This window comes from Triticum urartu, chromosome 2A, assembly GCF_056163025.1.
Source record: "Triticum urartu cultivar PI428250 chromosome 2A, HENAU_Tu73, whole genome shotgun sequence".
Taxonomy (NCBI): Eukaryota; Viridiplantae; Streptophyta; class Magnoliopsida; order Poales; family Poaceae; genus Triticum; species Triticum urartu.
In genome coordinates, this window is record NC_141874.1 from 724,371,786 (window position 1) to 724,398,790 (window position 27,005).

Here is a 27,005-nt window from a genome sequence, read left to right on the forward strand (position 1 = left end):
AGCGATGGGCCGAGGCGGACGGCACGGCACGTACGGCTCCAGACGCCGCAATCACGCACGTACGCACGCCCCGCGGCCGCCTGCGCCCTGGCCTGACGTACCGTACGTGCATGCAGCTGGGGTCTGGTCGATCTGGTTTTTCCTTGCAGTCACACCAACCGCCTGCACGACGCGGTCAGACCGGCCGTGCCCATCACCCACCGGTGCTATTGCTAACTGTCGCGTACAGTATGTCAGTATGCAGTAGCAGCAACGTTTACATCGGTGCGTACATGCATGCACGTTGTCCGTAGATATCTGTCCCGTCCCGTCTCACGGCAATGTCGCTGTACCAGGCCGGCCAACGCAGACAAAAGAAACCAGCAGGCAGCAGTGTGTTGCTGCCGCCCGGTGTGTACGTGTCTGCAGACAGGCGCGTACACGGCGTGTAACAATGTAGCGTACGGGGGGGACGTGGGAGACGGCAGGAATGGCCATGCAGGTGAGGCTGTCGGCAGTCGGCAGTCGGCTACCACCACCAGCCTCTCCTGTAGCTGTATGGATGGATAAGTGGAACATACGGGACGGTGCATGGACTACAGGTGAGCAGACTGTCTACCGAGATCAACGACGCTTACTAACTGTCACGGCCCCGCCTGATCATGCTTTAATTCTTATGGATCGTTGTCTGCCGTTGATCATCATGTGGATTATCATTGTCTCAGGTTCACATTGTAAGGTAGGTGCAGCCGTACATGCATCACAGTTTGAGAGTAGACGTGTAAACAAACAAGAGCTATAGACAGGCCATGCAAGGGTCCGCTCACAGTTTTGAACAGGTAGGTGGAAAACATGCATATATTATCTTCCCACGAAGGCTGCAGCTTCTTATTACTTGAGAATCATCACTGATCCCTCCGTTTACAAGTGCAACTTCACTGACTCACTGACCCAACTCCGACACAGGGAATTGCCACATAAGATAGGAAACATGTATTTCTGTTATATACACAAGTATAAAAACACAAGAGAAATCGTAACCTGCACTGAGAAAAATGTTGCAGCCGTGCAGGTGATACCAAACTCCAGTCACAGGTTTTCCGAGGTTTAAATAAGTCTAGTTTTTTCTTCTTCTGAAAACGTGAAGGGACAAGTGCTCTGGCAATTCATAAGAGAATGGATCGAGTTCATAAGAAAAACGGGTCGATAACCTCGCAAACATCTATCAGGCCATCCAAAACTCTAATCAAGGTGATAAATTACTGGGCAACAGTTTAATTGACCCTGAGGGCTGAGGCCAACAGCATGTACAACCCATAATTAGTCAAAACGATTGACAAGTTCTTTCTTGCACGAGCTTGAGCCATTTTAACGCAGTCAATTACAAATCAATGCTTTGGGTGAAATGCTACAGGTAAAGATAAAAAATTAGTTCAAGGTATCTTCATAATCTACAAGATCCACATCGTCCCAAACAAGTCAGTGGTGCTTGTGCAATCCATGTGACATTTTGAACTTACACTGAGGTTACATGGACAATCCTGGCTGAATCACTCATATCTGTGGTTCCATACAAAATTTAACTGGGAGTAGCAAGCTCTGACACCAGTGTCAAATACTCAAATTCCACCGTCTCCCTAGATAAACATGATGGTCACAAACTGCAAACATGTTCGAGCACATGCTGATCTATGGATCAATAAGGACTCTTGTGAAATTTAGTTGACAACTTGGCAATGCATTTTTATCATGTTGAGGAAGAACATCTAGTATTCGGTGTTCGGCTATTCTGCTGTTTGCTAGCCAAAGAATTAATCTGTATTTTTATACAACAGTCGTCCCTTGCCCACACTGAGGAAATTCCCAACAGCCAACCACTGCTATGTGGACCCCCTAAGGACTAGCTTCATCTAACTAGTTTCAGGCAAGCTCCCCTCAGGTTGGGACAGTTACACCTGGTAGAATTTACAACAGATTATCACCGATTCCAACAGTTTGGGGATTGTTTTAGAGTAAGCATAAATTTTCAAATACCTGAGAAAGCGTTTGCAGCTTAATAATCTGGACACCTTTTGTTACCTAGCTGATTTGTCCTAGTTCTAGGCAAGCAAGTTCAACAAGGTGTATTGTTGGCCAAAGCCTATATCAGAAATATATATAGAAACCAGTGACCCTGAGATATGGGTACAACGCAGGGTTTCAAACATCTGCCCCTATACCAGTAAATTCAGAGGAATGAGATAATGCATTTCAAGCCCAATGGATATCAGAGATATAATATGGAGAAGCAATTGATGCCCTGGATTGAGATGTACTTGCAGGGAACACACCCCTCTCAAGCCGTCCATTATACCATCCATTCGTCAAACCTAATGGTTAGCTTACAGTCTATTGAGACCTGAAAGTAAACTCCAGAAAGGTTTAAGATGATTTCTATTACAAGTTAAAATTAAGAGAGGAACGGATTTTCCCCAGCTTGGTCTCACAATAATTTTAATTATGCTTAAGGTTATATGCCTAAAGATGATAGGTACTAGAATATTAGATAAAAGTACAACCTGCACCAGAGAAAGGATGTTTAAGAAGCTATATATATGACCATTTCATTTCGTATCAAGCTGGGTGAGAAGTCAATTTGAAAACATTGCCACATCAAGGACTAATAGAAAGGATATTGAATGAATTAGGAACTGGACACTTTGTCTGTAATGCAACAGTAATACAAGCATAGCATGGTACTAGAATCAAAATTCAAAGGAATGGAAACTTCATTGCAATAGCAGAACTGCCGAGTACATTTACCTGTAATTTGTATAAACAGCTCATGAACCTTCCGGGTATGGTATGCTGCTATTTAAGATTTGGCCGTGACATTAGATTTCCTGCCCATGCTTCCATGGTTTCCTCAGAGAACAGCCCAGTGAAAATATGAGAAAGACCACTATAACTGGTTTCATTTCACTGTAGAACTATAACTGAATGTCCATTCAAGACAAGGTTGTTTGCCTTTAAAGGCATCAATGCTTTAGGTAGTCGGAATGACCATATGGTAAAACCATGGAGTAAAGGGTCATCTAAACCTGTATTATTAATCTTCCTGCCCAGCTCTCAGAAATACATCATTCAGTGTAGAAGCAGGCTAACAGCCTAACTCAGCACTCAGGTCCATCATCAACTCGGCCAACAGCCCAATAGGGTTTTGAGCAACACATCAGCAAGTGCATTGCGTGCAAAACATCCCTTCACTTTCACATGTTGTTTCGGGGAATAACTGCATGAAAGTTGGCAGAAAATTCAACACTACCCATTCTATTTTCCTCCAGTGCCAAAGGCACAAACTAACATTAGATCCCCAACAACGCAGAGCATCATCATTGTTTCAATCACCTTCTGATCCAATGACAACCAGTGGGTAGATGAACATGTTAGTATCAGTTTTTCTGTCTGGCTGCCAGAATTCAGATCACACCACTTAATGCATTATCACAGTCAGAATCTGCTCCTGGCAATTGAGTACCTAGCTCTTTCCTTGGCTTGGGCGAGAGGCCCTTCGCGAGCATCTCCTCGTCGTATTTCCTAGCCAAATCCAGCATACCCTTTTCCAGCAATGCATCAATGAGTGTGTTGTATGCAAATGCATCCGGGGTGAGCCCTTGCTCTTCCATTGTCTTCCACACAAAGAACACAGGGCGAAGGAAACCCCAGCGCCCAAACCTCTTTATGAGCATGACATATGTGTCCATCCTCGGCCGGCAGCCCCTCTGGAGCATTTTCTCAAACAGCGCAAGGACCTCCTGCGGGCGGCTCAGGTACTGGAAGAAGCAATGGTAGGTGAGCTCATTGGGCTCGCACCCGGCCTTGTGCATCTGCTGCACAAACGCATAGCCTTCCTTGAACCTCCCTTCCTTGCACAACAGCTTGACGATCGTGTTGAAAGTGGCGGTGTTCGGCCTGCAACCACCATCAATCATCTGCCTGTACATCCGAACGGCGAAATCGACGCCCTCTGCGAGCCCGACGGCGTGGATCGCAGTGTTGTACGCGACGATGTCCACCGGGAGACGCTTCTGCTTCATCTCCTTGAACAGCTTGACCGCCTTCCAGGGCTTCCCTGACTTGGCGAGGGCGTCCATGTAGATGGAGTAGGAGTGGAGGTCCTTGGCGACACCGCGGGCGTCCATGTCAAGCCAGTGCTGGCGGAGGCGCGCCCAGGCGCGCGCCTTGGCCCAGCCGCGGAGGAGCAGGTTGTGGGTCTTGGTCCCCGGCGGGAAGGGCGGCGGGGCCGCCCGGCCGAGGCAGAGGTGGTGGGCCTCGTCGACGCGGCGGTGGTCGCAGAGCGCGTCGACGAGGAGGTGGAAGGAGGCCTCGTCCCGCAGGCCGACGGAGGCGGCGGTGGACTCGAAGGCCCGCACGGCGTCGTCGACGAGGTTGGCGGCGGCGAGGCGGTTGAGGAGCGCGCGGAGGGCGGGGCGGAGGAAGGCGGGGTCCGAGGGGTCGTGGTGGGCGAGGAGCAGGGCGGTGGCCTGCGGGAACTCGAAGTGCTTGCCGAGGATGTCGACGGCGCGGGAGAGGGTCGACGGGGTCGGCGGCAGGTTGCCGCCGCCCGGGGAGGCGGACCAATGGAAGAAGTCGAGCGCGCGGCGCCAGTCGTTGGTGTAGAGCGTGAGCGTCTCCTGCACCGCGGCCGCGTCGAGAGGGGCGGGCGGCGCGGCCTCCGGCAGCGTGGAGAAGCGGGCGGCGAGGAGCCGGCGGCGCACCAGGGAGAGCATCCCGCAATCGAGTGTGGTGCGAGTGGACCGACCCTGAATCCTGAAACCTCTTTCCCCCCTTGACCTGACCTGAAACTTCTTCAAATCTCAGCCAAAATCTGAGTCAACTGATTAAATTCAAATCATATTTCCAGAATTTCAACAAATTTCTGTTAATGGAAATCGGAGAGAGAAGCTCTCTTTTATCAAAAAAAATCATCTATTTTGATGTCGTCACAGTCTTGCAGATTTTCGGCACAGCGATTTTTGGGCTCAGTGATGTGCAACTCTAGGTGGCAGAGGCATCAAAATTTTCAGGCAACCAGCAAGTAGCAAAACTGAAACATTATACATTTGCATCTTCTATACTCCTTGGAGCAGTAAAACTTTTACAATCATCATCACAATGTTGTGTGCGGCTGCTGTCTTTTGAATTTTGTACACAATCTACATGCCTGAAGTATCAGCTTAATTAATTAGCACAGGTAATTCCCAGTATGGTCTGTTTTTGTTAGTCCGCGTCGTCGACGTCGACGCCAAAATCTGGCTCGGAGGGCTTCGGCACTCTCACAATGGGGAGAGCAGCAGCCTTGCTCCGAAGCCGGTGGACTCCCCGGAGAGCGTTGGCCGCGAACCGGGACGCGTAGATGGTCGCTCCCAGGCTCGGGCCGCTGCTGCTGCTCTGCCGGTTCGCAGCCTCCTCTTCCCTCCGGCGCTGCTCGGCCATTTTCCGCTTGTAGTAGCGGCGCCAGGCCGCCTGGATGAAGCAGGCTCCCCATGTCCTCCACTGCTGCGAGTAAAACCGGAATGTGTGCTGAACTTGCCTGCTGTGCAGCCTCCTGAACTGACTGGCCACAAATTTCAGCTCGTCGGCACGCAGGGAGAATGCCTCGACCTCGCTAAGAGCCTTCACTGTCCTGGACGAAACCGGGAAGTTAGCACCAGACTTGGGATCCAATGCCCAAGTGAGCAGCTCGTCGCCACAGAAAGAACCCTCCTTTAGCTGGACCTTGTTGAAGAATCCACTTCGGCCTCCATCAGTAGTCATACTCTCCAAGGAACCATGGAGAATAAATTGCATCTCATCCACTGGATCACCTTCCCTCAAAATGTATTCATGTTCAGTGTAGAGTGCAGGTCTTAATCGCTCGCATATTGCATCTAGTAGTCTTTCATCCATATTCTCAAACAAAGGTACCTATTCGGCAGCAAAACAGGAGGAAATCAGTGTAGTTCGCTACAAGAATTTCAAAGATACCTGACCAAATATATATCCTACCCTTTTCACTAAACCCAAACAGAGATGGCGTTTGATGTCCCTCCTAAGGTCTTTTGGAAGGGTTTGAACCAAATTTTCTTCATCTACTCCTCTGGTCTCCAACCACCTATACCGTTCATACCGCCTTACTCGTTCTCTGATATCCGGCGGCAGCGATCGGTGATGCATCCACTGCTCAGCATCACGCTTCTTAACTCTCATCTCTTCAAGGCGTATAGCAACTGATTGAAGGTAGGTCTAAAAAGACAATGTTACAACTTAGAATCTGGCAAAACAGGGTGAAAAGATAGTTTGCGATGCATTATCATTCTACCTGCATGTTACCGATGAGGAGCGCAAAGAGAATCAGTCCAAGGATGCATATTGCAATGGAGAATAACACCTCCCAGGGATATGTACTTGTTACAAACCCTTGGCCAAGGGTACTGTTAAATGTAAAGGAAGTTAAACATATCAAGCACAATGAACCACAAATATAAGATATGGAAAAATAATGTACGCTCTAGTCACAAAAAATAGTCATTGTGAAGACAAACAATTACCACATTAGCTGCTATTTTTTATCATAATATTTTTTAAGGTCGCAAAAAATAATCTATTTTTGAAACTCACAAAAGATCTAGTAAAACGAATTCCATGCTGCCAATACAAAAATTCTATACACTGAAGGTCCATTAGTCTTCAAAAATGTTTGACCAATACAGTCTCTAGGACACTATATCTGAAATCGGAAGAAGTATCCAAACAATGATAGCTGCTCATATAAACCTGCAACAATTAGAATGCAAAGTTGATACCCCAAGCAGAAGGACCCAGGTCAGGGTTCAGAAAATAGCTTTTGCTAGATTTCATGACCTAAGCCAGAAAAATGTGAACAGGCTGGTTTTTGCCTCTTTCCTGGTATGCCATTTTTGCTGCAAGGAACTTAAGATCTTGTGTTCTCTCCATCTTGGATGACTAGTACTCCCTCCATTCCTAAATATAAGCCTTTTTAGAGATTCCAATACGGACTACATACGGAGTAAAATGAGTGAATCTACACTATAAAATATGTCTATATACATCCCTATGTATTCCGTAGTGATTGAAATATCTAAAAGGGCTTATATTTAGAAACGGAAAGAGCAGTATATGCATTCTGTTAAAGGCAGCATATGAAATACAACCACCCTATTTTCAAGTGTATTGAGCTAGGCAGCTAGCACAACAGGAAACCCAGAACCTGCAGCGGCCAGTTCCCTTTAGTTCTCTGTAAACCCCGATAATCAAAAAGTGTACTGCTGGAAAGAAGGCCAGTTTAAGGGGCTGTTTGGTTCTATGCCTTGCATTGCCACACTTTGCCATACACTTTCTGCCAAGCTTGCCTAAGGTTAGTTCAATAAAATGAGAGCCACAAGTTGGCAATCCTAAGGGAATCATGCCACACTTTTTGTGAGTATGCAATGTAGGGCCCTAGTGTGGCTTGAACCAAACACCCACCTAAGTTGGTCAAACTTGCCTAACCTTAGGTGTGGCAACCTTTGGCAAACTTAGTCTCAAACCAAACAAACCCTAAATAGCTAGAAAGTTGGGTGCAACTTTTTGACGCCACGGCAATCATATTTGAATTGGTAAGTTATGTTATAATATTGCTATTTCCAAACAAAATCTAATCTAACACCAGTAAGTCCAGGTTATACTAACAGGATAACACATCATATACAATATCTTATATTCTCACTAGCAATATGGCACACGTTGGCTTTTCAGACCATTAGTATAACCAATATTAACTGGCATGCTCTTTCAAATCATACAAAAATAATCTCTGCAAGTTATATGTATGCCACAGCATACAAAGTTAGGAAAGTAGGCAGTTCCTTTACGGGTCTCTAAGATCCACTCCATTTGTTGCTTCCAAGCTCCAATAGTCCAGTTTGTCTGGAGTGGTCATCATGCAGATCCAGGTATCTAACAAAATTTATTTTGCGAGACAGGGAGTGAAATGGACTTTACACACTCCTGCCACGAGACAAATTCCGTTCCGGTAAAAAATGACTCATTTTGTGGGAACTGTTTAAATCAGAGTTTTTCAAATATATTTTCTTGTGCACAATGAAAGACTTCCTATAGAATAATGAACAGATGTACGGAGTATTGTTTTTTTTCTATTACCTTAAATTTTGTAATCCCCACCAGAAGCAATAACAACTTTTAGAGACAAAATTTCCTGGACCAAGTATTCCAGACACCAATGCTTGCTGATAGATACCAAAATTGAAAGAATCATTAGTGCCATTGCACTGATTAAATATTGGGGTACTCGTACTCCAATTTTTGTACTTGTCACTGCTAGCATGATTCTCACTACAATACAAGTAGCTGGGTTCACAACCATCTGTGGCATGACAGTTGACAAGCCAGCAACTATCTTTGCGCTCTATGGATAAGAAGTACCACAGAGTACCAACATTCTGCAACAAACAGCGTATAGAAAAATTACAGGGTTAATCAAGGAAAACATGAGCACCTACGACAAACTATGTTCAGAGAATTATGCTTAACATGACGTAAGACAATAACTATATGTGAGGAGAAGAGGATACCATCAAAAGTTAACTAACAAAAATCATCTAACCATAACTGTAGTCAATTAGTTGACATATTAGCAATGCCTACAATGTAGAGTATTATGCACAATCTCCAAGTGCTACGAAATCTTTAAACTATCATATCTGACGGGATAACTGAAGAGTTCAGATAGCAAAGATGGTAAATTTTGAAAAGCTACCAGGTATGCAAGGAACCTCAGTGTATCAACAATGTTTCTACTCGAGGCACTAATCATAGTGTAAAAACGCACAGATAATTGTGTGATAATGCTCTCTAGATGAAGATGCACATGGCATGGATAAACAATACATAGCATAGCAATCACTTACATGGCCAGCAAGCATAAACCAGAGAAGATAGTAACCAGCACCAGCCCATGCAGTCTCAATAAAAACACCAGCTGTCCTTTTCAAATCTTTGGTCACAGGGAATATCCTTAGCAACCTTGGAATGTATTGGCACAGGACAACCCAAACCAGTGCATCTTTTGTAGCCAGCACATCTGGACCATCAGAACTGTGGAGATATCTCCAAACAACAATCTGTCGATAACCAACGAGATCATTCAAGGAAAATATGAAAATTGTCTTGAAGTATGCAGTAATCATAGTTCAGGATAGTCGAATACGAATATCAAATTAATGGGACAAATTTAATGCAGCAAAACTGTGCATAGAGCCGGGCTATTGAAATGACAAATAAAAATATCTAACGCTAAAGTGTAAAAGCACTTAAAAGGTTTATCATTTCCATGTAAAAGAAAAGGCTTATTGTTTCAGATAGACCAAGTGACAGTAAAATAACCTTCATACTATTGAAGAGCATGAATGCAAAGAAGTACCTGTGGAAGTGGTAACAGTGCAAAGAAGTCCATTAGAAAGTAACTCTTAATGTAACGCATCGCAATTAGCGTTGGATCAATCACAAGCTCGCCACTTCCAAACACTCGAGAAGATGGAGCAACATAAGCGGTGCGGAATTGAAGAAACACACGGATAAGATAGACAGAGTCAATAATAGTCCGTACTACTGTTGATGTCACTGCCAATTTCTTATCTATACCGATGCAATTTGAGTTGTCGATGATGGGTAGGAAGAAGAAGAGTGGATCAACTGCAACAGCGAAAATACATGACAGGAAGAAAAATCTATTCATTCGCAGCAGGAACTTTTGCTGGGGATCAAATATATTCTTCTTAAAAGATTTAAGATCTTCCGCAAAAGCTGTCTTAGGAGCACCAGATGGATTGGGGTGCCTAAGTGATTTCAGTCTTCCAGAACTCTTTCTCAGCCCTGACATGAATGATCTTAGTGGATTAAACGAATCATAACCGAACCCAGGCATGCTGAACCTCAGGCTGCTCCTCCCACCAATTTCAGATTGTACAGATGATCTAGGGCTAAACTCATCCAGCCTGCATAGAGTATTGATATATAATTAAAACAAATTCAAAAGAGCCCACGGTTAAACAAAAGTAACATAAATATGTGTACGTACAGTGCACAGTGATAAGTTAAATCATATAATGCGTCTGATAGAGTGCTATGATTGAGATTTCTCCCTTATATTTTCTACATCATCACTCCAGCATGAAGGAAAATGTAAAAACAAATACTGGCTGCTTCTCTGTTTATTCTAGGAATAAACATGATGCAACTCTTACAGCAAAATGGGTAAAAGTAAAACCCAGTTTATCTGTTCAACATGACGGAAAAATGTAAAACGAATGTCTGGCTTTATCGATTTCTTCCAAAAATTAACATGACATAACTCTTACAGGTAAAACCAGAAGGTAAAAAAAAAGACCTATTGAAGCTAAGAAAGACAGTGAGAAAGATGCCAGGTATCGGACGAGGGGGTACCATAGGAAGAACTCATGAATATTTGTTGTGGACATGGACTATACAGCAAAAGTGTATGTTTCGGCAACAGGAATACCACTATATACAGGAGAGAACCAAAGCTACAGGAAGGTGTCCAGAGAGAAATTCGTGACAGGAAGGTGTTGAGTACTACAAATGTTCAGGCTTAAGAATTGACAGTCATGACATGTGAAAGAGGAAAAAGGAAAACATTGTCACTTCAAAGTAAATGACCTTTAATACTAGTTATGAAAGCGCATAGCAGGAGTGCCCTTTTAAGCAAAAATGACCAACCTCTTAAAGTCCTCTCTGTGTCTGTCCATGTATTGAGCTTTCTAACCACAATCAAACATATGGCTATGTCAAAGGAAGAGCAAAGCTGGCGAGAGACCCTCCACAGCTCCAATAACTGCCATCAATCAGCCGACCCTTTAGCTGATGTTGTCAAAAGCCGTCCACAGTCCGTCCTTGCACAAAATGCTCTGATCTGTTTGATCAATCACACTGAATGAACACAAAAAACAAGCGTAAGTACAAAAAGGAAGTTGCAAGGTAAGCCTCATCATATACATATAGATGTAGCACAAATGCGGTAGTGGCACACAGAAAAGGAACTGGGGCACTCAAATTGGGAAGCCTGATACATTTAAGGAACGGGTATGGTAGAATCCTGATACAGTAAGTAAAGTGGAGCGGCCTACTATTATTAGCAAGCAAAAAAAGAGGCTGAGCGCTGAAACTCTGCGGCCTCCGCCCGAATTAGGCGCCGCGCCAGCGGAGACCACGCCTCCATTTCCCGATAGGGTACTATGCTGGCAGAGGAACGGAAGTGGTGCCCCCGTGCTGTCTGACTGAATCCGTCCACCGGCCTTCGTCCCTCCCGCGCTGGCTGGGCTGATCCAGATCTACGAGCCGGCAGGGAGCAGCACCAAGCGGCTCCCGGAACGCGGCGATCGAATCGAGGGAACTGCCATGGCAGCATCAAATTCGCTACGCGGCGGCAGCAGCGGCCGAAAGGGAAAAAAAGAGCAGCGAGGAATCGAGGGAGGAGGAGACGGCTGCGCCTCACCTGCGGGCCTCGCGGGGGGGAGAGGCCGGGGGGAGGAGCCGGCCGGCGGCGAGGTCTGGAGGGGAGCGGAGGCGGAGCGGAGGCGGAGCGGGGCGAGTTGGGGGAAGGGGAGGCGGAAGGCGGAAGCACGGGTTCGGGGAAGGCGAGGAGGGAGGGTGGTAGGCAAGACGAGGCGAAGCGGTCAACGAGGCTTCGCTTCGCTGCGCTGCGGCTGCGGCTTGGGTTGCTGCTGCTGGGTCTGGGTCTGGGTCTGGCTGCTGCTGGGTCCGGGTGGGGAGAGGAGGAAAGGAAACGGACGGGGCGGACGGCGGAGGGACAAGGGGAGCAGGCGCGCACGCGGATTGGCCGGGTTGGCGGTTGGCCCGAGAGCGAGTGAGTGGGGTGGCGGGTTGGCGGAGAGCCAGCGATGGGCCGATAACCGTGCTGCCGACGGTGGCCGGCGCGTGCTGTACCCAGCACACACATCCTGTCGCGCACATAGAACGTCCGTGAATTCAAAAAATGCTCGCTAATTCAAAATATATATTCGCCTCTAATTTTTTGTTAATTTTAAATCGTATTGGATTTCATAAAATGTTTGCGTATTCAAAAAAAATCATGAACTTAGAAATATTTGCGCGTTTGAAAAATGTCCACGAGTTCAACACATGTTCCAATTTTCAAAAAAAATAATCAGTATTTTCACAAATTTTAAAATAACATGAATTTGAAAAAATGCTAGTGAATTAAAAAACTATTTACAGATTTAGAAATATGTTCCTGAATTTAAAAATGGGAAAAGGAAAGCGAAAATGGCCAGCCCATGTAGGAGCATAGGAAAACTATTTGACGCATTTTGCATGAAATTGTCGAGGGCTCGCACAGCCTAATGACCGAGCTTCCAAGAGATGCGCCGGTCATTTAGCATCTACGTGCTCTACAGATTCCCGGTTCTAGGAACTCTTCAGTAGGTTCTTGTCCGTTTTTATCTGTTTGGGAACTTTCAGTCTAGTTTTATGTTGTTTCCTTTTCTGGATGTTTAATATTTTTTATTTTTTTAGATGTTTGGAAATTTCTAAAATGTTGAAATATTTTAAAATTATTTAGTTTTTCTAAATATCATTTTTAATAAATGTTTAGCATTTGTATTAGAAAACATGGTTGAAACAATGTTTGGAATTTAAAAGACGTTCATGTTTCTTTTTAAATCCTGTTTTCCAAAAAAAATTGTTGTAAAAAATTACTCATTACTGATAAATTTCATGAAATTTTTGAAAAAATTCATAAAATAAGTTGTTCACAATTTAAAAAAAGTTCACTTAAATGTATTTTTTTGAAAAAAAAACTAGTGTTCTTTTTGGAAACCGACCGTTGATTTTTTTTTTACTACAGTGCTCGCTTGCTATGATTGTGCATCACTGGGTCGGCCTAGTCGGGGAGCAGACAGGTTGAAGCACATAACATTATATGGGAACCTCCCCCTCCAGTGCAATAGGAGATTAGGGAATTGTTGTGCGACGCCTTTGAGTTTAGTGACACTAGTTGGGCTGGCCCATTTTCCATTTTGTTAGAGTTCCACTATTTCAATCTTTCATGTACGTTCTTGAATTTGAAAATATGTTTGCGAATTTTTTAAAATGTCCACAAATAGAAAAAATATTCGTGAAGAAGAAGGAACCAGAGGAGGAAGTGGGAGGAGAGGGAGGAGAAACGAGTAGGGGTATCGGCCAAGATGATCGAGAGATTCGAGGACACCATGGCGAAGAAGGAGAGGCATGCGTCAAGCCAATAATATGGAGGAAAAGAAGACCAAGAGGTTTGAAAACTTCATGGTGGTTCAAGAGAATATGATCAAGCTTCAAGAGAAGATGGTTGAGCTCGCGACCGCTTCGGGGGAGATGAATATCTTGACCATGAAGATGTTGGACTTGGATCCCAATGCGACGAAGATCATGCAAGCCTACCATGCTAAGATATTGAAGCGCTTGGTGGCCAATTTGGAGGAGCTGGCTGGTGACGAGGACATGGCGGCACAGTGAAGAACTTGGCATGGACCGCCGGTCTAGGCGGCAAAAAAGTAAGTTGTGTTTTTTTCATGAATAACATGACTGGCAACTTCGGGATCGCCCCATATAAAAACCTTATGAACACCCGACTTTTTTTTGTTTGTGGTTGCATATGTTTTGCACTATATTTACATATGCTTAAATTGCCATTGATCTACATATGGCATGTCAAATGGACGTGGCCGGACCCTAGGCAAGCATTTGATGCATACGGTTAGAGCAAGTATAATAAGCTTATGTAAGCAGGCTGTAAGGATTAAAATATTGTTTTTCTGTTGACGTGGAGGGAAGAAAAGAGGAGAGAGGAGATGAGCCGGCTACAGAATAAGAGCTAGTTGCAGCACGTGCTCCTAGGCACTATGTGAGAGTGGGAGTATTATACTTGAAGCTATAAGGTTGGCTATAGATGACATGGCAATGTCATATAGCCATCAGTTGGTTGTACTATTAACCATGCTCTTAGATGTCAGCCCCCTATCTGCTATCTGTGGACATGTCCGAACATGTCCATAGACGTATTACGTGTTTCAAGACATTGAAATGGGGGAGGCGTCAAACGCCAACATTGGTCACAGTCCTCACCATCGGTGCCATGCGACTTCAACTTCCAATGAGCAATAATTCAATGAAAGATCCACCCAAGGCCGCTGCCCTGGCTTTTAGAGCCCCTCACGCCAGCGCGAGGTAGCAGATCCTCATCGTCACCTTCAACGGAAGATGCGCAAAAGCCGGTGGCCTCATCGGGTGGCGGCTAGGGTTTGGGGCCGCTCCCGTGTCACCCAAGAGGGGCGGCGCGAGGGAGGGGGGGGGGGGGATTTAACGAGTACTACTCTACTTCGACTTCTCAAGCTTTCTTCCTTTGGTAGTGGTCATTTTTCATCTTTCGATCTTTCTTGACGACTCTACTTCGGCTTCCCAAGCTTTCTTCCTTTTTCAGTTTTGCTTGGGATTGTAGTAGTACGTAGTACAAAAGACATTGAAATGTGGAAGGCGTGTTTGTGGTATTGCCTCGGTGTGTTTGTTGCCATGGAGTCGAAGTTGCGGCGGCAGGCCCCTGTGGTATACGATGACTGCCTACAAGTGGCCTGTTCGGCGATCTCCCGTGGCTCTAGCTGTGCCTGATTCTATCCTTCATAGTTCTTCGTCAGAGTCAGAGCTACGTTGTCTGGCCGCAAATGGCTGAGTTTTGGCACAGATCTTCATGCAACTTCATGCATCCACTATGGTGTGGATTGAGTCGACGATTGCTTATGGCGAAGTCGGAGTTGTTTCTCATAGTGTAAGGATGGCGATGCTGCCTCTATGGGAGGAGTAATGACGATGGCGTTTATGTGCTGTCTCGTCGAGGTCCTCTTTGAAGTGGTGTGCGTGGGGTTGTTTTATGTGTGCCGCTTAGCGATTGTGATGGTTTTTGCCCGTTTTTTATAATTATCTGGGCAACTTGGTTTTTGCTTTGTTTTCTCTAATTAATCGAGTAACTTTTTTCATCTTAATGAATGTAGGATAACTATCATTTTAAAAAAAATGTGGGAGGCGTGGAGGTCAAAAAAGGGTCAAACGCTAACGCCAGCTATTCTGAACGAGCTAAGCTAGCCATGACCTCCAAGGTAGGGGACCTCGCAGACGCATGCAGTAAAGCCTTCCGTGCCATGAGGACTGCAACTTCCGATGAGCAATAATTCAACGAGGCTTTTAACATCTTCCTTCTGGGAAATGTAAAGCCCCTTCAGATTCCACCCCTACCATTTACTGACTCCGCCGTTATCAATACTGGGCGCCGCAGTGAAGCCATTGGTATATGCAGCACCTCATCTCGTCTTCTTCTTCACCACTTCCTTCCTACTCCAGATGACTAGCTTGCTTAGGAGAGCACTGCTGACAAAACAGCCTCTTACTGGACTGTATTTCAATGTTGCTATTGAGCCAAATAGTACATATCTTTGTAAGCTTCCTGACAATCTGTTGGCGGAACAAGCAGCTGAGGCTGATACCAACTTCAAAGCCATCAAGGTGAGGGTTGTTCAGACCAAGGATGATTCAAATATGCTGTACGCTGAGGTTGGGCAAGATTTCGTCGATCTTGCCTTTGGACTCCTCTGCATCCCACTTGGAACTATAATGAAGACTTTTAGCCAGTTGCCTCAGAAGGGATGCATGGGTAATCTTTACAAGAGTGTAGCTGGAAGTGTGAAAGAAGAATGTCAAGGCGTGCTGCTGACCCCAAAGGTAGCGCCTTTCTTTGGGTGCAGCAGCAATGTGCTGCAGGTAGAAGAATTGCGACCACGCATATGTGCTTGTTTGTCCGAGACGAATCCCAGATCCCATGGCGATGGTACTGATAGAGCCTACATCTGTTGGCGCCGCCTCCTCGTAGCGCCGCCTCTTCTTCTTCCTCCTCTCACACAATTCTCTCTTCTCTCTTAGTTTCTCTCAAGAACACAAGAACACACACACACATGAAACTCTACACACACGCACCAAGGAAGAAGCCCAACTAGCTTTGCCGTGAGGCACTTCCTTAGTGGCACACCGTGACTACATTTTCCTCAGCCCTCTCGGCCTCTTTTCCATTTACTCAGTGCAATATATATACACGAAGGTAGGCACTCAAGCCATGCAAAACTCACGCCACTAACCCACTAACCAACTTCCTAGCTACATGCACGCACTACCCCAGCCGCCGCACTCGGCCACCATACCACTCACGAGCACATCCAGCTAACTAATCCCTGGATTCTCTCCATTATCTAGTACGGCCCAGCTACCCAACTAACACCCATGCATGCACTAAGGAACTAACTAATCTATGCATGCAACTAACTAAACAGATTAGCTTTGCATATGTGTACACGTGAAGCACAACTCTGACGTGCACACCTGCCGCAGCTTGAACTACATGCATGACTCATCAATAACAAGATTAGTTCTAACAACATCAAAGGTAGCCCCATGAACTACATGGTGACTGACGACCTCCAGATCCGCCCATTCTGCTTGATCAACACCCTCGAGTTCCTGCGTGCATCCAAGGTTCCCAAGGGCAAGCTTGTGGAGAAAGAACTCACGCTCAACAAAACCCAGGTATTATCTTTCTTCCATTGCCGGTAAACAATGCATACATGCTACTGAGGGAGTTGAGCATATATTAGAAGTTCTCATGTTCACACTGGTTTTCTTGTGCTGTCTCGACAGGTTCTGAAGATCATCAGAGCTGCATTCGAGACACGTGAAGCACTCAGCAGCGTGCTTCTCCCTTGAAAGCAGTGGTGGCGTTGCTTTAAGCTAGACCTGAGAGCCTCCTGCAGCCCTCCACTGATCTGAAGAACTAAATATGAGATGTTACTAGAAGTTTTATTTTCTCAATGTTTAATGTTTGCAATCTTGCTAGCTTCTTGTTAGTTGTTACTTTATTGTCTCTCCGAACATCAGTTGTAAACGTATATCGCCTATTTAGGGGGTGTTTGGTTTTAGGGACTTTTTTGTGTTGGGACTAAAAAAGTCCCTAGCAAACCAAACAGGATGGGACTTTTTGCTAAAAATTTTTAGAAGCATCTCCTTAAGAGTCTTTTTTAAAAAGTCCTAGGGACTAGAAAAAGTCCTAGGACTAGACAACCAAACACTACCTCAATTTGATTCTGAAATGAACTTTATTACCCTTTCTAGTTTCTACTCGTACAGATCAAATAACTAGCTGACTAAGATTAGATTAACTAGTCACAAAGCTGTACGCGCAACACCGATCGAGGAGCTATGTTCGCTGAATCGGTCAACTAAATGTACTTCATTCGTTACAAAATAATTGAAGCTGTAAGATATTCGTAAGCCAAACTTCTTTAAAGGTCCAAAGGAAAATCTGCAAAGGTCTATGACATCAAATAATATGAAAATCCGCAAAGATCGCACTCGAGGAAAAGAAGTTAAAGATACCACCAATGTGGAGGACACCAAGATGTTGACCTTGAATGTGGACTCTTTGAATGCCGACGCAAGAATAATCTTGCAATCCATTCGCTGCCAGATGTTGCAACGGCAGAAAGATCAGTTGACGGAGGCGGAGAATGAGGACGCGGCAGAGGCGGACGCCGAGGTGGAGGCTGCCTACGCGACGGCGACAACATCTTCATCGGGGAGCAGATGGCTGGGATTGTCGCTCCGGCAGGGCAAAATTTTGCATGGACTGTCAGACTGATGTTCTTTTGGATTCGATCATGTAAACACTAAGCACACTTGCCTCTTTTTTTTTTGTGATCGGGCATGCGATCTAGCGGCGGTGTGCCCCGGCGTGCTGGGTGGGTCGGAGTAAATTGAATATGAAATTGCCCTTTACAAGCGGACATATAAAAGATAGCGTTGAATGGCGGCCTCCCACATCCGTGTCCATGGACTGGTTCCTTGTCCACGGATGGATGCAGGAGGAAATTTACGGGTCGTCGTTGGAGATGCCCTTATGCTTTATAATTTGACATGTGTCCGACTTTCTGCTGGCCATGGCAAAGTATATTTTTTCCCTTACTGCAACTTAACATATTTTGTTCTCATGGCAATTTTACCATGATGTCTCTCGGATTTTTTTTCCTTTTTCATTCAAAAAATTTGTATGTGTTGTCATGGTCAACTTTGTATATTTATGTGTTTGTATGTTTGACAGTAGCTTACCAAATCAATCAGATTGGGGTTGGCAAATTGTGTCATCATAGCCTCATTGGATTGGATTATACAAGTGTTGTACCATGACAAATTAACTTCATGGAGCACGGCAAATTCACTTTATGAACGATGACAAATTCACTTTTATGGAACCATAGCAAATTAACTTCTATAGGCAGTGGCAGATTTCATGTTACTGATTTGATGAGGTAATTTTACACTTTCATCATGGCAAATTTTTAAAGATTTTTCATCATTAATGCCTTCTTCTAACCGTCATGGCAGGCATCTTGTGGGTGCCATCATGTCACACTTGCACACATTTTTTTTGTCCATTAATGTTTTCTTCCAGCACTAAGCCAAATGGTTCCGTCGCAACGTGGCATTTTCATTCTACATGGCAATCAACAATTATTTTTTTATCATAGATCATGGCAAATTTCCTTCTTAGCAATATGATTTTTTTACTTTTTATGTGACCGTCGGCAGTTTTGTTTATTTATCTTGGCAAATATAGTTTATGGATCACGACAATTTTACATTATGGACCATGCCAAATTTCTCTCTCTTTTGCAATATGAGAAAAAAAATTATATGTGAACATGACAATTTTGCTTTTATAAACCATGGAAACTTTACTTTTTTTATCAAGACAAAATTTACTCTAGTGGACCATGGTAAATTTAGTGTATAGTTGATGGAAATTATTGCGAGCATGGCAATTTCTATTCTTACCATGAAAACTTTTATAGTTGGACCATGAAAATTTAGTTGATGCCTTTTCATTTTAGCATCATGGTAATTGGTTTTGTATCATGGCATCTTATGTGCATCATGGCAGATTTACACTATTTTTTGCCATCATCTCAAACTTGCACACATTTTTTTATCCATTAATGTGTTCTTCTAATACAAAGCCACATGGTTTCTTATGCAATGTGCCATTTTAATTCTACGTGGCAATCGACAATTATGTTTTTATTTTAGATCATGGCGAATTTCCTTCTTTGCTATATGGCCAAAATATTACTTTTTATGGGACCATGTCAATTTTATGAATCATGGCTATTTTACTTTACAGACCATGGTAAATTTCTTCCGTTTTTGTAACATAGCAAAGTTTCTTTTATATGTGATCATGGAAAATTTAGTTTATGCACCATGGAAAAAAAAGTTTATGGACCGTGGGAAAATTTTTAGAAAGATGGTAATTTTATATTTACATGGGAAATTTACATATTTTGGACCAATTCAATTTTTAGTTTTAAAACCATGTCAATTATTACCCTTTGGCATAAGTAGTAGCTACGCAAGCATGGTGGCAACTACACTCCTTTGGCATAAATGCCTTTTTTATATATGAGGTGTCAGGTTTCTTATGGCACTGGCACAAGTGCATTTTTGTTGTATAGAAATGACTTTTTCTCACTTCTCTTCGTCTTTTTTATTATCTTTTTGACACAAGTTCCTTTTCATGTGTAGAAATGGCGTTTTCTCACTTCTCTCAGTCTTTTTGCTTGCCTTTTTCGGCGCAAGTGCATTTTTGCTTCCCTGACTGGTCCAAAGTCACGACATTCTTGTTATAGAGTTATTTCTCATGGTACAAAATAATTTACCAAAATAATTGGAGACAAAAATTGGGGCCATGTGTAGATACCACCATGGGTAGCAAATTATTTCCGTTATTACCATGGCAACTTTTATCAATTTTTTCGGACATAGCAATTATTGTTGTAACACCATGATAAATTCCTTTATCTGTACAATTTTTTTATATCATAAACCATGGAAATTCCTTTTTGTACATCATGGGGGAAAAATTATTTTGAACATCCCATGGGTAGTTGGCCCGATAATTGCCATGGTAACATACAATTGGTTGCACAACTTAAGAAATTGGGTTGCGCAACATGCAACTATGGGTTGCACAACTAAAAACAATTATTATACAAAAACATCAATATCAGTCACCTTAGTAAGGTACCAACAAAAAAATTCAATCCTTAGCTGATGCTTTCGCACAATAATTTGTTAAATTTTCTAGTTTTGTTTCATGATATGGCAGATTTAGTTCTAGTGCATGTCATTTTGTGAAATTTCTTCTATGACATTTGTGTGTATTTGAAAACTTTTTTCCTAAATGCATCCAACAAGCTGTTTTTTTTTGTTTGCATTTCTTTAGTGATCGCAGCAACATTGCCATCAACAATTTTGTGAAATTTCTTCTATGACGTTTCACTCGCTCGGGCTAGGCTAAAATCTGACGTTCGGTAGATATTGGGATCCAAAATTAAACGCCAATGTCGAGACACAGCAATTCAACTCCTGAGCTCATCTGCTCCCTTGAGTGAATAGTACAATTAGGAAAATACTAGGGAAATTCAAAAAATATCTGTTTTTTTTTGGGATGGATGATGCTCGGGTGCGTGATGTCCGTGCCAAATTAGATGGTGTTTGAACATCTGGGTAGTTCTTAGCAAAAAAAGGTGTTTGAGCATCTGAATGGCTCTTAGAGAAAAAAAGTGTGGTATGTGAGAAAGTTTACTGTTCATACTGTTTGGATCAATTTTATCCTTTTTGCCATGAGCTTCTTAGATATCCGAACACGATGAAATTTGACACGGACATCATGCACTCGAACATCTTCCATTTCAAATACATTTGAATTTTTTTATTTTACTGTTCACCAAAAGCAGATAAGCCCGAGCTCAGAAATGAATATTCGCCCAAGAGCTCTCTACCAGACCCCTTAAAATCGCAAACTGTAAAACTGGAATACGGGTCGAAAAAATGCATTTTAAGGGTTCATTTTAGCTACGGCCGAAAAGACACTGTAAAACAGGGATAAAGAGCTCCTTCCTCCAGTCCGGCCGCTGCCGCCCCTTCCCCCAACCGGCCGCGCCCCACCACGTCGGGCGCGCCCCGTCGCCCACCGACCGTGCCCCGTCGCCCGTCGGCCGTGCCCGACCTCGCCGGCCACGCCCCGTCGCCTCCGCCGGCCGCGCCTTGCTCTATTGCCAGCCGCGCCGGGAGGATTCCGACGGCCAGGCTGAGGTCATGGGAGGCCACGACGGTGTCAAGCTCATCCAATTCGAACCGGCGGCGATCGATTGCGGCGTCTAGCGGTCTTTTCCGGTGTGCGGTGATGAATCCCACGAGTTTAGGGCGGATTCTGACAAACTCCGCGGCGGCGTGTTTGCTCCGACGAGGTTTGACCGGTATACGGGGCCCCCTAGATTCGGCCTTCCAATCTCCAAAGATAAGGGTTTCGGGTGTGCATTTTCGGTGGCCCTTAAAATTTTACGGGTTGGACCACTTTCACGGTTTTTGTTTTGGACACATTTTTCGACAAAAACTGTAAAACGCAAAAAATTTACGGGTTTAACCACTTATACGGGGTCTGCTAGAAATGCTCTAACATCGGTCTTTTTCCTTCGAAGGTCAGGGGATTCTTTGGTGGGCCGTGAAAAACAAACGAAGATAGAAAAGAAAAAAAGCAGTTCACTCCGTCCATAAAAAAATAGATCACTCCTAATTCTCCTCTCACATCAGATCGTGTGACTCTTTTATGGGCCGGGAAAAACAAACGAAGATAAAAAGAAAAAAAGCAGATCTCTTCCGCCCATAAAAAAAAAAGCAGAGCACTCCTAATTCTCCTCTCACATTAGATCGTGTGTGAAAATTAGTGAATTGGTCATACGCAGTCTCTCCATCCGTGGCATGACGCCTGCAACAACTTCTTTCTTTTTTGAGGGAAAACCTGCAACAACTTCTGATGAGAAATAACTCAGGGAGGCTCAACATCTTCACGTCGGGAAATGTAAAGCTCTACACGTACTCCAATATGAGACTTCCCGTGGAGCATTTTAATTAGCCCCTTCAGATTCCGCGCAACCATTTAACTCCGCCGTCACCAATACTGGGCTGTGGAGGATATTTAAAGGATCGTGTATGCATCACCTCAGCTCGTCTTCCTGTTCACCACAGTTCCTCAGAAGTTACAATTTCCACCTCAACCCTAGTCCCCTACGAGCATGTCCTCATTGGCCATGTCGAAGGACGGCGGACCAACGGTCGCCGTGAAGCTGTTCATCGACAAGGAGAAGAGAAAGGTGCTGTTTGCAGAATCTGACAAGGAGTTCGTCGACGTCCTCTTCAGCTTCCTCACCATGCCTCTCGGCACCATCGTTCGTCTCTTCGACAAGCGGTCTCAGGTAGGATGCCTTGACGAGCTGTACAAGAGCGTTGAGAGTCTCGGTGAAGATCACTTCCAAACCAAGGCGTGCAAAGCGATGCTTCTTAGCCCGCTCAATGCTGAAGCAATTGATTGCAATCCGCTTAAAGTGAAAATTGCTGACGAAAACCCAATGTATCGCTGCAAAAATGCTAGTTGTGGCTATTCATCATTTAGCTACGTCCCTGATGCTATTTGCGGCTGTGGAACTATTGTTCAGTACATCGGGGAATGTCCTCCTGTCAATGGAAACAACAAGGATGGTGGAGTTTTTGCCGTCAGTATCCCGAAGTTCATCATAACTGATGATCTCCAAGTTGCTCCTGCTTCCACAAGGGTCATGTTTTCGCTGATTGAAAAATATGGTATACCGGAAAAGGAGAATATCCAGGAGAAGGTGCTCCAACTCAATTGTGCCAAGGTCTGTCTCTCACTCTCTCTACCTGTGAACATGACGCCGCTAAATAATTTTTTCACAAGAAAGCTGCTAAATACTCTTATTGTTGATGTTAATAAGTAGTTTTATTGCACTTCTTTCAGCTGATTGGTTTGCTTAGGAGAGCATTGCTGACGAAGCAAGCCCTAACAGGACTTTATTTCAATGTTGCTATCCCGCCGAATGCTACAGACATGTGTGTGCTCCCTGACAGTGTTGTCAAAACAGGCACTTGAGACCGATCCCAAGTTCAAAGCCATTAAGGTAAGGCTTGTTCATGCAAAGGATGATTCATTGCTATATGCTGATGTTGGGCAAGACTTTGTTGATCTTGTCTTTGGACTTCTTACCACTCCAGTCGGAGCCGTACTGAAGACTTTCAGCAAGTTACCCCAAACCGGATGTATTGAAAATATATACAAGATAGTATAGCTGCAAGTGTAAAAGTGGGTCGTTGTCAAAGCTTACTTCTATCCCCAAGGCTTGCGCCTTACTTTAGCTGCAGCAGCAGTAATAATGTGCTGCGAGTAGAGGAATTATCTCCTCGATGCCTTATGATTGGGTTTTGGGTATACTCGGTGTTATGAGCCCCAAATCCTTTCAAGGCCCCTATATCAAGGGTGGGCCCATGAACTTCATGGTGACCGATGACCTTCATATCTGTCCATTCTGCTTGATCAACACCCTCGAGTTCCTTCGTGCATCCAAGGTTCCGAAGGGCAAGCTTGTGGAGAAAGACCTGACGCTCAACAAAACCCAGGTATAATTTCCATTAAATAAACAACACCCTTTTGTGGGGGAATAAATAAACAACATCATCAGAACGTGCCACCGTTTTCTATGTTCTCATTGGGTTTTCCTATCTTACCCCTACAGGTTCTGAAGCTTGTGGGAGCTGCATTTGGGACAAGCAAAGCACTCAGCAGCGTGCTTCTGCCTTCAAAGAAGTAGTAGTGTTTCCTCGGCGGCCAGGCCATGGCGTCGACCTGAAGCCCGGAGATGCGGAAATGTTACTACTATAAGTTTGTTTTCTCAGTATTTACCGTTTGTCGAACTGATTCCTTAGCTTGTTGTCTCATCAATCGACCATTATGTCGAAGTGGAACATACCCTACTCATCGATCTTGGAATGAATTTAAATATTTAATCATCCTTTCTGTATGTAATCAAATCAATGGCTCAGATCTATTATGTACTCTTACCTCTCATGTGCAAAGGGGAGGTAAGAGGGACCATGCTAAAATTTGCCGTATGTATCAGACCACCTATAGATCAGCGAACTAATCACCTGTAGACTCATAAGGAACCAGTTTACTATCTGTATGCGCAGCGCCACCTGATGTAGCTTCCGTTGAATCTTTCAGTAACTCATGAGTATTCAGTAGGACGTACCGTTGCATACCTGCGAAATGGGTTTGCTGAAGGCTGCTCCCGGAAAAATGTACCACTGAGCAGATTGAACGAAAAATGGGAAAAACTGCAAGCATAGCCTCCTGTCCGGTGTCCGCAACATAGTTTTATCGGTATTAATTGGAGGTAGGAAATGAGAATTAAAGTGGTACGAAATTTTTTAATCCATCCCATCATTTGGAGGCATAAAAATTGATGAGGGGTTAGGCATGAGAGTTGAGAGTCCAACCCTCACCATTATATTAGCAAGGGAATGGTGGTAAATGGGAATTGTGAAGGAATTATTTTTAGTGGTTAGTACATCTTAACCCATTGTCTTGCCAATTCCCACTAGTCAAACAAGGGAATGAACTTCTATGTCAAATTTCCACACATAATCTCCTTTAGATGCCAAAAAGGAGTGGGAATAAAAGAACCACTAATGCATAAGCAACTATAGCCACCACCTTACCAGTGACGAGCACAGAAAACTAAAAAAATAACTAGTGCCTCCTCAGTAATAAATCAATATCAGTGATGGTTTTGTTTTACGCCTATCACTAGTGAAACAACCATGTCAAACTTACCAGTGGTCGGCACGCTGAAGCCCTCCTCATCAATAAGTGTTGCCTCGACTGCCATGTGGCCAATTTAGTAGTGAAGGGGTACCCACATGGCTTGCCAGTACCTTGCCTTTCAAAGGCAACAGAGAGCTCACTACTGGCTCCCCCACTAGCAGCAGCAAGCTCACCGCTGCCATTGCTGTCGGAGTCCCTTGGTAGCATTTCTCCACTCAATATAACTCCCTCCTCTTAACTCATATTCCTCTTCCCAATAGTTGCCATGAGGGAAAAGAACCTCACAATTTTTATTTTAGTTAAAGATCTCTTTGGTTCCAAGGCTAGAAAACAAGGAAATATATATTTACAAGAAAAACTTGGGATATGAAAAACAAAGTAATGTAATATCACAGTTGTTTCAATCCTATAGATTTCTATTTGAATTGAAGTTTATTTAATTGAACTAGAGAAAAACGATTCTTTCCAAGAGGTTTGAGTGGGTGGAAAATTTTATTTGAAAGGTAGTTCATAGGGTTTCTAAAAAGTATAAGCATCCGTGTCAACAAGATGAAGCTAGTCAAATCTTGATGTGGAGTTAATGATCTCATCAATCCAGGGCAAATGGTACGGATCTTTGGCGCACCCATTATTGAGGCCAGGGATGTCCAAGCACATGCGCCATTTGTCATTAGGCTTTGCGAATTAGCACAAACTTTGCTAACTAATCAAGATAAAAAAAATTAATTTTCCAGAGTTACATTCGTGAAGTTTGAAGGTCAACCCAAAGGAAACCACTAGTGCTTGAGCATCTTTGCTTTCTGAATCACGGAGAAGAAGGTGAAGCTTTGTGTCGTTGGAGGTGTGTGTGTGGGGTTGAGGGGTTTGGGGAGGGGGGGTATGTTTCAGCACCTCTTCAACCGGGATTACCAAATGGTTGGGTGCATCGTGGAGAGGCAAACTTTTGTTTACCTCCTTAGCTAGGACCAACTGAAGTACAAACCCATTGGGATTGTCGCATGGACTACCACAGTCAACATGGGGTATAGAGCGAGTGCCTACAAGAGCTGGAGAAGATGGCATATCAGAATGCGACATCATGAGTGGAAGGAGTGGTCGTTAGAGGGGGGCTAGGGTTTCGGTTGAGGTGGTCGTGTTGTATGTTCATTGTTTAAACGTTATAATGGTCATACCAGGGAGTCGTTTACGCCAAAGACTTAGTGGACCCCACACAATTTTTCAAAAAATATTCATATTTGATTCTAGTAAAAAAAACTAATTGTAGACACGTAAATCTTTTGCGTATTCATGAAGAATAGAAAAGCATACTCCATAATTTGTCCTATAAAATTTCTATATGTACATTTTTCACCGGATCGGAGATTCGGAGGGAGTACCTTTTTAGAATACGGGATTGAGAAACACATGAAAAGGCAAAGAAGTGGGATAGAAATCCAAATGAAAACACTAAGGAATATAAATAGACTACCGCTTAGAATGCACCTAACTCAAAAATCACACGCCTCCTGATAATATGATTAAACCACGGTCAGAGACTTGAAGCATTAAAGTTTGGCCACACTTGTCATTTGCGGGAATTCAAAACACATCGTATTTTTCATACTCAGTGTGTATCAAATGCTTGTCTCGGCAACGAACCCACTTCTCAGATTAGTAGAAAACACATGTTTAAGTTTCAAAAATCACTAAAAAAAACACACGTAAGCTTGTCGTCTTATGTATTGGCGAGATCCCATCTAACCCCCGCATCGCCCCCTCCCGGGCGGCTCCCCCAACCTTCCCCCTCCCTCGCCGTCGCCTGAGGCTAGCACTGGGCAAGCCCGAGCCCACAGCCAAGGAAGGTGGCTGCGGGACTCGTTCTGCTCACCCTTATCGCACGCCGAGGGGGGGGGGGGGGGGGGGCTACGGACGGAGAGGGGGTTGCGTCACGCCCGTTGGTTCTGCTTTGGCGACCTGCGGACGGTGCGGGGGGTGGCGGCGGCCCGGTGTGGCCTTTGATCTAGACACGTTTGTGCCGGCAGTTCCTTGTTGGGCCGCCGGAGTTCCATGGAAAACATTGTCTTCGACTCGATCTGCTCCGGTTCGTGCTGGCTCCGGTTAGGACCTCTGGTGATTGCAGTCATCGTCTCCAGGTGCTGGCAGGTCG

The 27,005-nt window shown here is 44.3% G+C and overlaps 4 protein-coding genes across 6 annotated transcripts; 2 read left to right on the forward strand and 2 right to left on the reverse strand.

Annotated features, from left to right (window-relative positions):
- Window positions 1-1,688: 1,688 nt before the first annotated feature.
- Window positions 1,689-4,922, reverse strand: LOC125540106 (pentatricopeptide repeat-containing protein At1g80550, mitochondrial-like). Of its 3 annotated transcripts, none has more exons than XM_087545170.1 (3): window positions 2,782-4,922; window positions 2,014-2,192; window positions 1,689-1,934 (listed from the first exon to the last, which is right to left on the reverse strand). In XM_087545170.1, exon 1 carries the CDS (start codon window positions 4,746-4,748, stop codon window positions 3,438-3,440), a length of 1,311 nt encoding a protein of 436 aa, XP_087401296.1. In that variant the 5' UTR covers window positions 4,749-4,922; the 3' UTR covers window positions 1,689-1,934; window positions 2,014-2,192; window positions 2,782-3,437. The 3 variants fall into 3 exon arrangements, with proteins under 3 accessions (XP_087401296.1, XP_048559653.1, XP_087401295.1); XM_048703696.2 differs by having other exon boundaries at window positions 2,014-2,377; XM_087545169.1 differs by having other exon boundaries at window positions 2,014-4,922.
- A 135-nt stretch (window positions 4,923-5,057) lies between these two features.
- On the reverse strand, window positions 5,058-11,786 carry LOC125540105 (putative cyclic nucleotide-gated ion channel 5). Its single transcript, XM_048703694.2, has 8 exons — window positions 11,531-11,786; window positions 10,756-10,965; window positions 9,440-10,013; window positions 8,928-9,140; window positions 8,161-8,459; window positions 6,320-6,431; window positions 6,007-6,243; window positions 5,058-5,925 (listed from the first exon to the last, which is right to left on the reverse strand). The coding sequence occupies exons 2-8, from the start codon at window positions 10,782-10,784 to the stop codon at window positions 5,239-5,241; spliced, it is 2,151 nt and encodes a 716-aa protein (XP_048559651.1). The 5' UTR covers window positions 10,785-10,965; window positions 11,531-11,786; the 3' UTR covers window positions 5,058-5,238.
- A 3,637-nt stretch (window positions 11,787-15,423) lies between these two features.
- On the forward strand, window positions 15,424-16,833 carry LOC147987185 (uncharacterized). The gene is made up of 3 exons (XM_087542306.1): window positions 15,424-15,840; window positions 16,495-16,656; window positions 16,768-16,833. Exons 1-3 carry the CDS (start codon window positions 15,424-15,426, stop codon window positions 16,831-16,833), a joined length of 645 nt encoding a protein of 214 aa, XP_087398432.1.
- A 5,438-nt stretch (window positions 16,834-22,271) lies between these two features.
- On the forward strand, window positions 22,272-22,976 carry LOC125538160 (uncharacterized). Its single transcript, XM_087542307.1, has one exon. It carries the CDS (start codon window positions 22,272-22,274, stop codon window positions 22,974-22,976), a length of 705 nt encoding a protein of 234 aa, XP_087398433.1.
- Window positions 22,977-27,005: the final 4,029 nt, after the last annotated feature.

What these genes read in the sequence shown, in the direction of transcription:
- LOC125540106 (XM_087545170.1), bottom strand. Translation starts at nt 4,748, where the DNA reads ATGCTCTCCCTGGTGCGCCGCCGGCTCCTCGCCGCCCGCTTCTCCACG.
- LOC125540105 (XM_048703694.2), bottom strand. Translation starts at nt 10,784, where the DNA reads ATGGACAGACACAGAGAGGACTTTAAGAG. An exon ending in TGGGGATTACAAAATTTAAG is followed by an intron (nt 6,432 to 8,160) that starts GTAATAGAAAAA and finishes TACATTTAACAG; the next exon opens with TACCCTTGGCCAAGGGTTTG. An exon ending in GTTTGGGTTTAGTGAAAAGG is followed by an intron (nt 5,926 to 6,006) that starts GTAGGATATATA and finishes GCTGCCGAATAG; the next exon opens with GTACCTTTGTTTGAGAATAT.
- LOC125538160 (XM_087542307.1), top strand. Translation starts at nt 22,272, where the DNA reads ATGTCGAAGGACGGCGGACCAACGGTCGCCGTGAAGCTGTTCATCGAC.
- LOC147987185 (XM_087542306.1), top strand. Translation starts at nt 15,424, where the DNA reads ATGACTAGCTTGCTTAGGAGAGCACTGCTGACAAAACAGCCTCTTACT. An exon ending in GCAGCAGCAATGTGCTGCAG is followed by an intron (nt 15,841 to 16,494) that starts GTAGAAGAATTG and finishes ATCAATAACAAG; the next exon opens with ATTAGTTCTAACAACATCAA. An exon ending in TCACGCTCAACAAAACCCAG is followed by an intron (nt 16,657 to 16,767) that starts GTATTATCTTTC and finishes CTGTCTCGACAG; the next exon opens with GTTCTGAAGATCATCAGAGC.